This window comes from Dipodomys merriami, unplaced genomic scaffold (genome assembly GCF_024711535.1).
Source record: "Dipodomys merriami isolate MVZ:Mamm:240054 unplaced genomic scaffold, mDipMer1.0.p SCAF_63, whole genome shotgun sequence".
Classification (NCBI taxonomy): domain Eukaryota; kingdom Metazoa; phylum Chordata; class Mammalia; order Rodentia; family Heteromyidae; genus Dipodomys; species Dipodomys merriami.
Window position 1 is genome coordinate 774,195 of NW_027206213.1, and position 16,240 is coordinate 790,434.

At 39.4% G+C, this 16,240-nt stretch overlaps 1 protein-coding gene across 9 annotated transcripts in view; it reads left to right on the forward strand.

Moving 5' to 3' along the window:
• Nucleotides 1–16,240, forward strand: part of Aak1 (AP2 associated kinase 1) — a 186,856-nt gene that overhangs the window by 113,090 nt on the left and 57,526 nt on the right. For all 9 annotated transcript variants that reach the window (XM_070004473.1, XM_070004472.1, XM_070004475.1 and 6 more), the window contains exons 6-10: nucleotides 8,194–8,315; nucleotides 9,525–9,606; nucleotides 10,090–10,222; nucleotides 12,737–12,840; nucleotides 15,272–15,351. In XM_070004473.1, the coding sequence (XP_069860574.1) occupies nucleotides 8,194–8,315; nucleotides 9,525–9,606; nucleotides 10,090–10,222; nucleotides 12,737–12,840; nucleotides 15,272–15,351 (521 nt within the window). The remainder of the gene's footprint in view (nucleotides 1–8,193; nucleotides 8,316–9,524; nucleotides 9,607–10,089; nucleotides 10,223–12,736; nucleotides 12,841–15,271; nucleotides 15,352–16,240) is intronic.

The following is a 16,240-nucleotide window of genomic DNA, read 5'->3' on the forward strand; positions in this document are numbered from 1 at the left end:
CTCCAAAGGATTTGTACTGTATTTAGGAAGACAAACAGCAATATGTAAGAAGTCAAATTACATACCCATAGGAGAAAGAATTCTAAGAGGTTATGAGTGATTACTCCAGAAAAACAAGTTGGCAAACTTTTTCTACAGAGAGCTAGATAATAAACATTTTAGGCCATTTGCCATTCGATCTCTGTTCAGCTCTTCTGGAGAAAATAAGACGCAGCATATTAGTCAGACTTTTCATTGCTGTGACAGATAACTGAGAGAAATAATTTTTAAAAGGGAAGGTTTATTTTGGTTCACAGTTTTGATGTTGACTGAGTCCATTGCTTTGGGCCTAGGGTGAGGCAGACTCACGGTGTAAGGCACACAGCAGAGGAGACAAACTCAAGGCAAGCTTTCAGGAGCTTGCCCCAGTGACCCACCTCCTCCAAAGGCCTACCTCCATTGACAAGTCAGCGTCCTCATGATCCCACTGACCTCTCAAAGATGGGATCCACCAATCAGGGACTAAGCCTTTCATGAGTAAATCTTTTAGAGGATATATCATATCTGAACCACAACACATAGATTATAGGATGTGTAACAGTGAGTCTGAAGGCCCTCCTGACCCCTTCCTATCAACAGTAAATTCAGTACATTTTTGTATGGTAGTCAAAGAAAGGTGTGGGTTCTTTTTTTTTTTCTTTTGTTTTTAAAAAAGTATTTATTTACTAAAAATTCTGGGGTTGAACTCAAGTGAAACTTACTTTGAGCTATGGCCAAGGCATGGATAATTTTATTATTAAAGAGTTCTAGTTAGTGGGCTGGGAAGGTGGCTTAGTGGTAGAGTGCTTGCCTTGCATGCCTGAAGCCCTGGGTTCAATTCCTCAGCACCACAGAAGCAGAAAAAAAAAAGCAGGAAGTGGGCTGTGGCCCAAGTGGTAGAGTGCTAGCCTTGAGCTGAAGAGCTGAGGGACAGTGCCCAGGCCCAGAGTTCAGGCCCCATGACCGGACCCAAAAAAGAAAAAAAAAAAGTTCTAGTTAGTACAAGGTTTTGAAGAATAGTTGGGATTTGATATTGGAGTATGAGCAATTTGACAAAAGGAGAAATTTATAAGCAGTTTTTAAAAGTGTTTAGATCCTTGGCTCCTCGTTGACTAGATTTCTATTATAGGGACATTTATGAGTATAAACAATGAAAGAAAACCTATCTGTAAATTCATTCCAGTGCATTGGCCAAGCTTAAAGTAATCACAACCCCTGCCATAGTAGGAAGGTGGGGATGCAGGTTTTCATAATTGTGTAGCTCTGACTTGCTTCCTGCCCCAGCAGAAATGTAATTGTCACTTTCTGGAGTTAAATTGCTTAGGTTCACTTCCTGACTCTGCTGTTTGTAGGCTAAGCTGTGTGACATTTAGCAAGTTATTTATCACCCTGGGCCTCATTTTGTCTATCTGCAAGATGTCGGGGGGGGGCACGGGGGGGTTCACAATAATGTTCTGAAGATTGATTGGAATAATCTATATAAATGCACATTAAATGGTCGCTATTATTTTTAACTCTAAACTAAATTCAAAGCATAATGTTACTTGGTTGGAATTATTTTAGGCTCAAAATAAATACATGTTCAACATAGCTTGACTTTTTTCTCTTATGTGAATAGATTAAACAGATGAGCTTTTTTTATTAAATGTATTTTTTATTGTAAAGATACGGTACAGAGGGGTTACAATTACATGAGTAAGGTAATGAGTACATTTCACATAGAGCATTGTTACCCCCTCCTTTGTTTTTCCCCTACCATCCCTTCCCTCCCAACCTCCCCAACTTCTCCAAGTTATAAAGTTCGTTTTTAACATAGAGTTTTCTACATCTCATTGCTACAATGGGTCAACCTGTATCCTTATTTCAGCATTTTGTTATTTCCCTTCCCCTACACAAATTATAAAAATATATACAAGATGCAGGGCACTGGAACCAAATACAGTAAAAACAGGGGTTATACCATGGGGGAAGGACACACAAAAGAAACAAAAAAATCATATAGTACGTTACATGTGCACTAAAAACAACAGCAACAAAGATAAAACCTCTTGTGTCCCTATCTTGGAGTTCATTTAGCTTAACATCTTTTTTATTGTAAAAATACTGTACGGAGGGGTTACAGTTACATGAGTAACAAAATGAGTACATTTCCTATAGAGCATTGTTACCTCCTCCTTTATTTTCCCCCTACCATCCCTTCCCTCCCACCCTCCCACCTCTACCTCCACAACAACACCCCCCCCCCCGCCTCAATTGTAAAGTTTGTTTTTTCAACATAGTGTCTGTACATCTCATTGTTGCAATGGCTCAACCTGTATCCCTATTTAAACATTTTGTTTTTTCCCTTCCCCTCCCCAAATTATACCAATATCAAATACAGTGAAAACAAGGGTTATACCATGGGGGAGGGACATACAAAGCAAAAAAAAAAAAAAAATCACATGGTACCTTATAAATATGTTAGAAACAATTGCAAGAAAGAAAAAACCATTTGGGGCCTATCTTGGGGTCATTTTGCTTAACTTCATCTTATCTGGTCATATGTATATAGCTTGGAACTCAAAAAATTAAATCCCCCGGGGCTGGGAAGGTGTCTCAGTGGTAGAGCGCTTGCCTTGCATGCATGAGGCCCTGGGTTCCATTCCTCAGCACCACATAAGCAAAAAGAAAAAAGCCGGAAGTGGTGCTGTGGCTCAAGTGGTAGAGCGCTAGCTTTGAGCTGAAGAGCTGAGGGACAGCTCCCAGGCCCAGAGTTCAGGCCCCATGACCGGACCCCCCCCAAAAAAAATTAAATCCCCCAACAAATCCTCAAAGAAACAACTGCCCGCCAGATAAATAAGTGGGCTAAAGGCTTAAAGAGAAACTTCTCTGAAGAGGAAATAATTCCACCTCACCCCAGTTAGAATGGCTATAATCAAAGACACTAATAACAACAGATGCTGGAAGGGATGTGGCCAAAAGGGAACCCTACTGCATTGTTGGTGGGAGTGTAAACTTGTTCAACCACTTTGGAAAGCAGTATGGAGGTTCCTCAAAAGACTCCACATAGGGCTTCCCTATGACCCAGCAATACCACTTTAGGCATTTACCCAAATGATCACAAACAATACCATACTAAAGCTACCAGCACAACTATGTTTATTGCAGCATTATTTACCATAGCTAAGATATGGAACCCACCCAGATGCCCCTCAGTAGATGAAAGGATCAAGAAAATGTGGTATAGATGCACAATGGAATTCTATGCCTCCATCAGAAAGAATGACATTGCCCCATTTGTTAAGAAATGGAAAGACTTGGAAAAAATTATATTAAGTGAGGTAAGCCAGGCCCAAAGATGGTTTCCCTTATTTGCAATAACTAGTATATGTTGGGACAAGTAGAAAAGGTCAAAAGATAGATACATATGACTGGGCTGACTTTGAACCATAATCCTCAGATCTCAGCCTCCTGAGTAGCTAGGATTATAGGCATGAGTCACCTGTGCCCGGTTGCATTTCTTTTATGGCTAGAGAAGTTGAGCATTTCTACATGTGTCTAATGGCCATTCTTTTTTTTTTTTTTTACTGTGAAAATATTGTACAGAGGGGTTACAATACATGGGCAAGATAATGAATACATTTCTTATCAAGCATTGTAGCCTCCTCCTTTGTTTCCCCTTCCTATCCCTTCCCATCCTCCTCCCACCCCCCCAATCCTCCCTCCCCATCAAAGTTGTAAAGTTTGTTTTTGACATAACAACTTGTACATCTCATTGTTGCAATGGGTCCACCTGTATCCCTATTTAAACTATTTGTTTTTTCCCTTCCCCTCCACAAATTATACTGGTATCAAATACAGTGAAAGCAGGGATTATACTGTGGGGAGGGACATTCAAAGCAACAAAGAAATAATCTTATAAATGTGTTAGAAACAATCGCATGAAAGAAAAAAAAACATTTGAATACATATCTTAAGGTTCATTTCCCTAACATCAACTTATCTGACCTTTTCTGCTTGATAATGAGTACATTTCTTATCAAGTCTCTCTTTAAGTCTTTAGCCCACTTATTAATTGGGCGGTTGTTTCTTTGAGAATTTGTTTTTGGAGGATTTAATTTTTTGAGTTGTAAGTGTATTTTAGATATGAGACCGTTGGTTATATGGCTAGTGAAGATCTTCTCCCAGTTCTGTGATTTCTATTGATCCCTTGCCTTGCAGAAGCTCTGCAGTTTCATGCAATCCCATTTGTCCAACCTTTCTTTGATTTGTTGTGTTTTTGGGTCTTTATTAAGAAAATTTCGGCCTGAGCCACGGAGCCCTAGGGTTTCTCCTATTCCTTCCTATAATGTTTTCAGGGTATCTGCTTTGACTCCGAGGCCTTTGATCCATTTTTTTGTAGTTGATTCTTATTTTTATGATCAATGCTTTTTATTACATAATATTCAGTAGTCATGCTCAATCAACAAGGTGTAGTTGATTCTGGTGTAGGGTGATATATAAGGATCTAGCTTTAGTTTTCTAGAGGTGTTTAACCAGTTTTGCTAGCACCATTTACTGAAGAGGCTGTCTTTCTTCCATTCTATTTTTTAAGCTCCCTTATCGAAGATTAGGTGTCTATAGGTCTGTGGGTTCATTTCTGGGTCTTCAGTTTTATTCCATTAGTCCTCAGTTCTGTTTTTGTGCCAGTACCAAGCTATTTTGGTCACTATGGCTTTGTAGTAGAGTTTGAAATTTGGTATTGATATTCCTCCAGCACGGTTCTTTCTGCTAAGGATTGTTTTTGCTATTTGGGGTGTTTTATTGTTCCATATGAACTTTTGGGTTGTTTCTTCTATTTCCTTGAAGAATGAGGTTGGGATATTGATGGGTATTGCATTGAATTTGTAGATAGCCTTTGGCAGTATTGCCATTTTCATGATGTTAATCCTCCCAAACCAGGAGCATGGGAGGTTTTTCCACTTCCTAAGTTCTGCTTTAATTTCCTATTTCAGGTTTTTTAAGTTTTCATCATAGAGGTCTTTCACTTCTTCACTTAACTCCTAGGTATTTCATTTTTTATGGGGCTATTACAAAGGAGTTGCTTTCCTCATTTCAGCTGTGCTCTTCTTGTTATTGGCATACAGAAAAGCCATTGATTTTTGAGGGCTAATTTTATACCCTGCTACTTTGCCAAAGTTTCAAATCAGCTCAAGTTACTTGGGAGTGAAGTCCATAGGGTTCTTTAAATACAAGATCATGTCATCTGCAAAGAGAGAGAGTTTTACTTCATCTTTCCCTATTTGGATCTCCTTTATGTTTGCATCTTGTCTATTGCTGTAGCTAGGCATTCTAATACTAAATTAAAGAGAAGTGGAGAGAGTAGACATCCTTGTCTCATTCCTGAATTTAGGGGAAATGGCTTTAGCTTTTTATCATTAAGTATAATGCGGGCTGTATTTTTGTCATACACAGCATTTATTGTATTGAGGAATGTTCAATGGATTCCTAGTTTTTCCAGAGCCTGCATCATAAAGGGGTGTTGGATTGTGTCAAATGCTTTTTCTGCATCTATTGAGATAATCATGTGGTTCTTATCCTTGCTCTTGTTGATGTGATGAATTATATTAATTGATTTGTGTATATTGAACCAGCTTTGCATCCCTGAAATGAATCATGTTTGATCATGGTATATGATTGTTTTGATGAGTTGTTGAAGTTGATTGGCCAAAATTTTGTTGAGAAGTTTTGCATCGATGTTCATCAAAGAAATGGGTCTATAGTTCTCTTTCTTTGACGAGTCCCTGCCTGGTTTTGGGATGAGGGTTATGATGGCTTCATAGAAAGAGTTTGGTAGTGCACTTTCACTTTCAATTTCATTGAAAAGTTGGAGGAGTATTGGTGGGAGTTCTGCTTTGAAGGCCTTGTAGAATTCAGTGTAAATCCCAGGTGAGCTTTTTACAAAGCTATAATTGGTAGAAATTTTCGACTGCCTCAGCCTTATTTCAGGGGAACAAATCTGTCCTGATCATTCTTTTTTGGGAGGGGAGGGGGCCGGGTTGTGGGGTTTGAACTCTGGGCTTGAGCACCCTGTGCTCTTCAGCTCAAAACGAGTGCTCTACTGCTTAAGCCACAGTGCCAGTTCTGGTTTTCTAGTAGTTTATTGGAGATATGGACTTTCCTGCCTACGCTAGCTTTGAACTATGATCCTCAGATCTCAGCCTCCTGAGTAGCTCGGATTACAGGTGTGAGCCACTGGTGCCCAGCTGTCCCAATCATTCTTAAGACATAAATCTGTAGTTAAGACTTCTTTATTATAAGAACATATCTGCTTAAGTTCATAGTCATGTTTTCTGCCTCTGTGGCTGATCCCAAGGCCACAGTTTTAGAATAAAGTGATTTTAGGTTGATAGTGCTCCCAAGTACAACCCCTGTCCTCCCAGTGCTGTGTCACAGAACAGTCCACTTGAAACCTGTGCCTCAAATTCTAACTACAGCTGAAGAAATATAAGCTAACAACAAACAATAAAACACTTTAGAACAACACAATATCCACAGTGTACTAATAAACTGCATTTATAGCACACTAACAGATAATTGGAATTAGCAGATTAATACTCAAATTGTATATGATTTCATTTATAGAAGAATTCAAAGAAAATTTAGAAACAAGCATAGGAAACAACAATGTTTTAATGGACCAGATAATTTTAAAAGAACAAGGAGTAGTAGTATTTTGTGGCTCCTATCTTTCTTCTTACAGAAGTGTGCATAGTGGATGTACACAATCATACATGCACATGCGCACACACATAATACTATGTACGTTTATGGTTTATTTTTTAATCTACTGTGGGGCTTGAACTCAAGGCCTGGGCTCGGTCCCTGAGCTCTTTTGCTCAATGCTAGCACTATACATCTTTGAGCCATAGTACCGTATCCAGCTTTGTATGAACTCTCCTGCCTGGGTTGGTTTTGAACTGCAGTCCTCAGATCTCAGCTTCCTGAGTAGGTAGGATTACATGTATGAAACACCAGTACCTGGTCTTTTTCGTTTTTATTTATCCCATTTGAAAAATATTTTCTGCACTAAGCACTGTGGTAGGCTCTAGGTAGAGAAGATGTATGATTAAGAGATAATACATGTATTTGCGGAGCTTATAATCTATTCTTCCCTGATTTTCCAAGGGTGATCATCTTTGGAGACTTCAATCTTATTTATTAGCCTAACATAAGTTTTAGACTGTCTTCTTATGGCATACAAAAAATAGCCAGATCTGCCCTCAAGTGTAGAAATCAACTCATATCAAGAATTAATCCGTGAATCTAGACATGTTAGCACCACTATTTTGGAGTTCTTTTCCTTGGTACCCTTTAACATTAGAGGTTTCTCTGCATTTTGATCTTTATAGGCTCCTTTTCATATAACTCCTAACTTTCCAAAGACTTCATTGATAAGAACAGCAGCAACAGGGGTTGGAGGTGTGTGTCTCAGTTGGTGGAACACTAGCCAATGAGCGAAAGTTCTGAGTACTGAGTTCAAGTCCTGGTCTTGGACCTAAAGAAAAAAGAACAACAGCAGCAATGAAAACGAGTAATATTTTAAAAGGAAAATACCTTAGGCACCTAGGCATGTTGAAAAGTAATTAAAACTTAACAAAAATCATTTCTGAACATCCTAACCTAGTATTGTAAGGAGGACGTTGTTACATGTACTTAAAAAGTCCAAGTGAAGTAACTGATGGTAACCATGGAAGGGAAATAGAGAAGCGGTGACAATTGTCTGAATGGGGTCATGAGGAAGGTTTCTGAAAAGCTATGGCCTCTGAACTTGGGTTTAAAAGATGAATTGTTATTTAATAGTTGGATTGAGAGATTGGGATCATGTAGCGTGTTTTAAACTGAAAATATAAGGCATCTTTCTGTAGAAGTAAGAAGTGTGGATAGAAATATGGAAAATGGCACTCTGGATTCCACCACTTTAGAGCTCCCTCTTGGTGTCCTCTCTGCCCTCATTGGTCCTGTCACTGTGCATCTCCTTTTGTTCCACTTGGGAAGGCTCCTGCTGAGACACTTGGCAGGAATAACTTTCCTAGACACACTAATGAGATTGCCAGAAATAAAATATTTTACCTATGTGCTTGTGAAATCAAATTTTTACTCATAGTACACTATTAAGTGATGTCTTGGAATGGGTGCTTGGGGAATATTTTTCAGGTTGAAAACATCCTCTTGCATGACCGAGGCCACTATGTCCTGTGCGACTTTGGAAGTGCCACCAACAAATTCCAGAATCCACAAACTGAGGGAGTGAATGCTGTAGAAGATGAAATTAAGAAGTAAGCTGTTCCCTTTTTCTTACAGCTTTGTGTGTTACCAAGTGGGCAATTGTACTTATGGGTGGGGCAGAGTGGGAAGAAAATGGAATTAAGTCACTCATCCTTCATCTCACCTCTTCACAGTTGGTTTGTTTGTTTTTTAAATGAATGATGAAAAAGAAGGATTTTCATAAGCATTATGAATAGTCAGTGAAGGATTCTCACCATACTTTTTGTATAGTCTTACAGTCATTTGTATACACATATTATGATTTGCAATATCATGTGCCCACAAGAAGCTAATGTTTCCAAATGTGATCACAATCATTGTGATATTATCTGACATTATCTGTCAAGCTTTTTACTGAATTGCTGCTGGCTTCATGTTCACGAGGGACTCACTTGAAGTACAGTGGAACTGATGTGTGTAAGGCTATTATTTTCTGCAGACAATCACTGACTTCAACAGAAAAAGCTTCTTTAGTTTTGTGACTGACCTATTTCCCTTCATGCCCATGTTTGATTTTTCATGCGCAAGAGCACTCACTATTGCTCCTAGTAAATCAGTGGTTAGGCACGTACATATAGTTCAGCTCCTGTTCCTCTATTTCCTCTATGCATCAACTCAGGCGTCTGGTCCAAGGCACTGTTGGACACCTAAGCCAACATATCTGGGGCCTTGAGACCAGAAAAGCACTGTTCACGTGCTTGTTAACACCACCATACTACTCTCTTTCTTGAACCAAGAATAAGTACACTGTTGTGTTAGCCTTGTTCCAGGAGCAAAGAACAAGGGTACTTGATCCCATCCATCCCCACCCCAGTCGGAGCTGTCCTCCAGAGTATTCTAGCCTGCATTGCAGTGCTATTCTGCCACATTTGATTGCTTTGCTATTTTTCAAAACAAATAGAAAAATATAGTATTAGACAACAAGGATTTACAGCAGACTATGTCATTAGAAAACCACAAAAAGTTATTAGTAGGACTTACTTACTAAGTACATTCATATCTAAGTGTCCCAAGTTATTAGAGAAGAAGGTCTGTTAGAGGGCTGTGATATAATCTCATTGTACCAATGACAGCCTTTTACTTATGCTAACATTTCATACTCTCTTCTTCAGATGGCTCCCAGGGAATTGAATTATATTAATGTAAAACATTTATGCCATTTCTGGATTTTAATTATAGCACTGATTATATTTAACAAAACATGAATCTCTTGATTGTAGATATACAACGCTGTCCTATCGAGCACCAGAAATGGTCAACTTGTACAGTGGCAAAATCATCACTACGAAAGCAGATATTTGGGTAGGTGTCAACTGACCTGACCACATCCCAGAAACCAGCAGTCACTGATGTCAACTCCCAAGATCAATGCAAACTGTGCTATAGCATGTAGCACTGGTACCAGTGAATTGTCTACTTCTCTCTTGAGACTGTTCTTTATGTGAGGGGACCAGCCACTGCCTCTTGGAACATGACAAAGAAAACTACTTTAGAGCTGCCAGACTTATTCAGGTGGTTTTTACTTATGTGTTACCAGTTTCATAATAGTAAAGCAGGTAAAATACTTGTTCTTTACTGGAGCACAATTTGGTAATAAGAATATAAATATATAACTCAGCAGCTAAATAGTCATGTTAGGTTCTAAGTTCAAGTTTCTAATAAGAGAAATATTTACATTTTATATCTTCTAGTAAATATGGATGGTGCCAGTATCTCTCAGTAGATCCACTTGGAGTTATGGTAAATAAATCACTAGCAGCAATCTGCTTTCTTTATTTTTTTTAGGCGCTTGGATGTTTGTTGTATAAATTATGCTACTTCACTTTGCCATTTGGGGAGAGTCAGGTGGCAATTTGTGATGGGAACTTCACAATTCCTGATAATTCTCGATATTCTCAAGACATGCACTGCCTTATTAGTAAGTATTTCAAATTTCTAGTTTGATTTTTTTTAATCTCTAATCATTAGGAATGAATTGCAGGATAAAGTGATTCGATTCCCTGAGTAATGGATTGGATGCAGACATAAAGAAATCAGTTAACAATAGTTGGGAGCGCAAAGATAGTGTAATGGTGCCTAGAGTGTGGGTCTTTTTGTGGGTCTTTTTGCTAGAAATCTATACCCTGTATCACACCTGGGCCAGCTACTTGAGTATAAATCCTAATGTGGCTTTGAGCAATACAGTACTTTTGTGTTCTGTTGCAATCTATGTGAAAGCTCTGGTACCAAGAGAGTCTAGCTGACTCATCAAGTGATAAGAAATTCATCTTCGCAAAATTGGAAGCAACTCAAATGAAAATGATTGCAGTGCCTTGGCTGGAATGAATACATAATTAACACCATATAACTCCATGGAACCAGGTTTTTCCTCTCATTTAGGTTAATCGTTGGGTTTTTATAACAAGCATCCAAACCAAATACTTTATTTATAATAGTTGTAAGATTTCCCACATTTTTGTGCTATCATAGCAAGCATATGTACTAACATCCATTAGCCAGATGGTAAAATAAGTCATCTTTGTACAAGACTCCATACTAAAATGCTAAAAATCCAAAAATTTTAAATCATCTTTCAAAAACGTTGGCCAATCAGCATCTAAGTTTTAACCATTATGAATCATAAATCCTGAGCAACCTGGCTCAGGAACTGGGTGCACTGGGGAAAAAAAACAGCATCAGATGTGAGGTATACTGAACATCTGTTATGTTGAGAGCTTTCTTGTGCCCTCATCTAATTATTAAAATGTGTATTGTATGTGTAGTTATTCCTATTAGGCACAGGAGGAAATCAAATTAAGAAAGTATGGTAGCCTACTGAAGTTAACACAGTTGCAGCTCTTAAGTGATCGCTTCTTCCATTGTGCCAATTTGATCAACCACCTTTGTCCATTTATTAATGAGGAGGCAGAGAAGGTATTCAAAGGAATGGAATGTGACATCATTAGGATTGTTTTAGAAGAATCACAGATGTATAAATGAGATTTTAAAAATTTGAAGTTTGGGGCTGGGAAGGTGGCTCAGTGGTAGAGTGCTTGCCTTGCATGCCTAAGGCCCTGTGTTCGGTTCCTCAGCACCACATAAGCAAAAAGAAAAAAGCTGGAAGTGGTGCTGTGGCTCAAATGATAGAGCGCTAGCCTTGAGCTGAAGAGCTGAGGGACAGCGCCCAGGCCCAGAGTTCAGGCCCCCACGACCGGACCCCCCCAAAAATTGATGTTTAATAATTTTGTAAATTTGTAATTATGTAAACTTATTTTGGGACAAAACGGCTCATTGTGACTGTGTATCACTGACATCTTTCCTAAACTCTTATTTAGTTTTACACTATTTGAAGATTGTACCTTGAATCTATAGGCCTAAAATTTGTTTTGTTCTTATTTATCCCTCTACCTTCAATATAAGATTCCCTTCTCTGTTTTTTAGCTTATCTCAGTGATGTGACCGTTGTAGTCTGGATGGATGAAATTTAAAAAAAAAAAAAAAATTGGGGGGGAGGGGAATCTGGCTAGCAAAGTTTCCTAACCTGATTAATAATCTCTCTCCTCTTTCTCATCCTCCTCAGTCTGTCCCTCTTCTTTTTTTTTTTCATAAGTTTTTACTATAGAATTGATTTTCTTGATTCCTATCAATGACACCCAAGTATGTACAGAGTCTGTCAGCTCATTCTCTCCAACACACCCAGGCTGCCAGATCATTCTTAGAAAACAGCCCTGTTAAATAAACTTGAATGACTTTCCAGTGGTCCCACAATAGGGCCCAAATGCTTAGAATGGTGTTTAGGATCCTTCATATTCTGGTTCCATCCCACATAGCCAGTCATATCTCTACTTGGCACTTTGGACTCCGGTTTCCATGCAGCAGAACATTCATTATTGCCCTTTCCAAGTTCATCTTTGCTCACACCGTTCTCCCACCTAACCTGCCTTTTTCTCTGCATTTCCGCCCACATCCTCTGCTTTTGTCCTTCCAAGGCTGCAGCCTCACTGCTGTTTCTGAGCTTACTGTCTCAAGCATTCAGTTATTATGTAAGCAGTAAGCAAATTCACATCACTGTGTATTTACATGTGTATCTTCTCAGAGACTTTTTCTGAGGGTTTTCCAGCTTCAGAGAGGCCAGTTTAAAGTACTTGGAATTTAAACAAGTAGTCTGTAGACCACAATTAAAGTGCTTCTTTATATGTTAATTTATATTTTTCTACAAAAATAAATTCATGAAGTTTGGGTTTTGGTTACACTTACCAAGAGGAATCATTTGTTCAATGAAAGCATAAATCAAGAAAGCTACATAACTGTCTTAAGACTCATAATATGAAGGTAGTTATTTCTGTATTGAGAGTTTGAACCTAGGCTGTACATGGCAGTGTATATGCCCTTCAATAGCTAATGTACTTATTGTTAGGATATTATGAAGTAAGTTCACATATGTTTGTCTTAGGGTATATGTTGGAACCAGACCCTGACAAAAGGCCGGATATTTACCAGGTCTCCTACTTCTCATTTAAACTACTCAAGAAAGAATGCCCAATTCAGAATGTACAGGTACGTGAATGGTGACTCTTAAAGGAAAGTAAACATGATCAGACTGTCATTTTGAGTTCATGAGGTATTGATCAGCTGCTTTAAATGAATATAGGTATCTCTTACTTTATCTGCTATGGGGCTTCAGGCAAAGATAACTATAAAGGAAATCCAATTTTCCCTTGGAATTTAATTATAAAATCTAGACAATTACACTGAACAACAATTTTTAAAAATCTCTAGGGATTGAGAGCTTTGATTGGAGACTGACCAACTTCATGCCTTGTCAACTTGCACAGCTCACCAAGAGCCAAGTTCCTTGTCAAACTTTTAGAGTGCTTAGGTATGGACTCTGGACATGAGCTAGGCCTGCTGCAGCTCAGCCTCTTCTGTCTGCCCTTCTTCCTTGCAGCAGAGTTTTCTTAATTCTGCCTCCATCATTGGCCATCTATGACGCACACTAATTTTTTTCTGCCTTCCTCACACTAAGTAGACCCTGAAGTGTTTTCTATACTTCAGGGTCCTAAACTCCACACTCAAGAGTTTTCTGAGTAAAATGCTTTGCAAACACCCTTTTATAATATTATTAATAATTTTTCATAACACATTATGACCCCAGTTCTCTTGAATATTTTATTACTAGACAGTCTAATAGATGCTAATCTAAAATATTCTTGTTAGTTTTTTTCCAACAGTGGACTTTGAATGCCATTTTTAGGCTCAAGAGTGCTGGCATATTGAATATATGAGACATACAGATGGTTTTGTTACTAATAAGATTGAGTCAGAACATATAGCTTGATCAGTCACACCCTTTAACATTCAATTCATATGAGTGAGATGCTTAATTCCTGTGGATAGGTTCTTCCTGAAAGGAAAGAAGGAAAGAGTGAACAAAATGAGATAAAATGTTCTACATTATTAGTCAGAACTTTGCTTTCTCTGTTGGGAGAGGAATGCTTGATGATGGGGAGTCTGGAAGTTTTCTAGCAGAAATTCTTCCTTCCTGATGGCATGAGAAAATAAGAGAACCTCCTAAAAAGCCAGTGTTATAGCCAGTATTTTGTTTGTCAACTTTCCTAGTTTGATATGAAGTAGGCTGTGTAGTAACTATGATCATGTTTTCTTCTATGGGTCACTTTCCCATTCATAAGGAACCAGAAGCATTCAGACTGATAACTAGTAATAAAAGATAAACTTCACAAGAATCATGTCATTTGGTAGTCAGGAATGGTGATCTCTTACTTACAGGAATGGTGGTTCCAAGCAGCTAGCTAGTGCTCCCTCAAGAAACAGTATTGCCAGGTGCCAGAGATTTGTGCCCATAATCCTAGCTACTCAGGAGGCTGAGATTTGAGGGTTTTGGTTTGTTGCCAGCCTGGTCAAGAAAGTCCATGAGACTCTTAACCTCCAGTTAGCCAGGAAAACACACACCCTATCCTTCTCCCCCTCCTTCCTTCTCCTCCCCTTCCCAACCTTCCCTTCTCTCTCCCTCTTCCTCTCCCCTCCCTCTCTTTCCTTTCTTCCCCCTCCTCCCCCTCTCTGTCTGTCTGTCTGTCTGTCTGTCTGTCTGTCTGTCTGTCTGTCTGTCTATCTGTCACACACACACACACACACACACACACACACACACACACACACACACACACACACACACACACACACACACACACACACACACACACACACACACACACACACACACACACACACACACACACACACACACACACACACACAAGTGGGGCTTTTGCTCAGCTGGTAAAATGCCAGCCATGAGCAAAAAGCAAAGGGACAGCACACACAGGCCTTAAGTTTAAGTTCCAGTACTGGCATGAAGAATAGAAGAAAGAAGTAATAATGGATGGTGCAGAATCCAAGCTAGAAGGACTCCACTTGGTTTGTGGGTTGAGTAGTACCTCTTGTATTGGGAAGAGGTGCTGACTCAATAACAGAATGCACTGGTAGTCAGTGTTCTCAGAAGTGTTCTCACTAGAAGATAAAGAGCCTCCTGGTTTGCACCAGAATCAGCTCTAACCTCTCTAATATGTAGCTAAGAGCTTGAATATATGTGTGCGTATGTATATGTGTATATATATATAATATATACACATACATAAAATCCCTTTCCCATTCCTTTTATGACATCACTTCTAAGCTTTGCAGTAGGAAGAGAAGGGAAGGGAACCAAGGGCAAAGCTCAGTGAGCTCAGCCTGGGGCAGTGACCACAGAGAGTGGTCACTGGATCACTCTCTCCTTTTCTTGGACACTTGGGTTCCTTGACTCTGATCATGCATTTGGTTAACTTATCTTCCTTTTAACAGGAGGATCAGTGCCTGGAAGTTGTATTAAAGACACTCAGATGTAATGTACTTTCATCAGCCCAGTCATTCTTGTATGAAGAAATCTATGGTGTCTTTTTTCCCCTCCCCTCCCCCGCCCTTCATTTAGAATTCTCCCATTCCTGCAAAACTTCCTGAACCTGTGAAAGCCAGTGAGGCAGCTGCAAAAAAGACCCAGCCAAAGGCCAGGTAAGAAATGCCCTTGTGAGCATGCATTTTGTTTGGGGTGCCTGCAGAGGGAAGATGCCTGTGTCTCTTGATTCCTAGGTTATCAAGACCAGGGGCTGCATAGATCAGAAAGGCAAGCTGTGTCCCCTACACAGAAGTACTCTTGGGAATGATAATATAAATATAATAAAATTCTGGGTGTATATTTGAATGAGAATCAAGAAACCTGCAGCTGTTTCCCTTGCATGGGAATAGGCACATGAAGCAATGGCACACTTTACATGTTGCTACCAGTGTGTCCTAACATGTGTCCTGGCTTGTGGTTAGGCATGTTCCCCATGCCACTCCATCAGCTTTCTTTCCTTTTTACTCTTAGGAACCCATTAGAAATCAAACAAGTGAAAGCAAAAAGACTCCATAGTTCTTAGTGAATGACATCTTGTACCACCAAGAAAAGACTGAATAAGCAAAGATGTTCTATATCTCTCTGCCTCAAAGAGAGAGAATAAGGAGGAGGCCGTGAAAGGCTGGGAGAACTGTTAGGCAGTTGAGAGGGATGGGGTGAAGTGACACAGATTACAACAAAACTTCAGGAAGGTTAACCAAAGGTGTTGGGCGGTCCTCATATCAGAGTCATCTGGCAGAGCCCCATCCATTCTGGAATCCCTGAAACTAGAACATTAGAGCTGGAAGAGACCTGTGAAAAGCAGGGCCTCAGAAAACTCAGCATGGATTTCTGGAGCATAGCGTCTGGGATTTGTTCATCCCCCAGTAGCTGAAATTCTGCCAAGTATTTTCATCAAATGGCAAAATCCTAGGGTGACCCAGAAGATGTTTGTGCCTTCCTTTTTCCACCATCCTCTCATAGGAAATGTTAGCAGCAAACTTTCTCAACAAAGGACCCTAGATG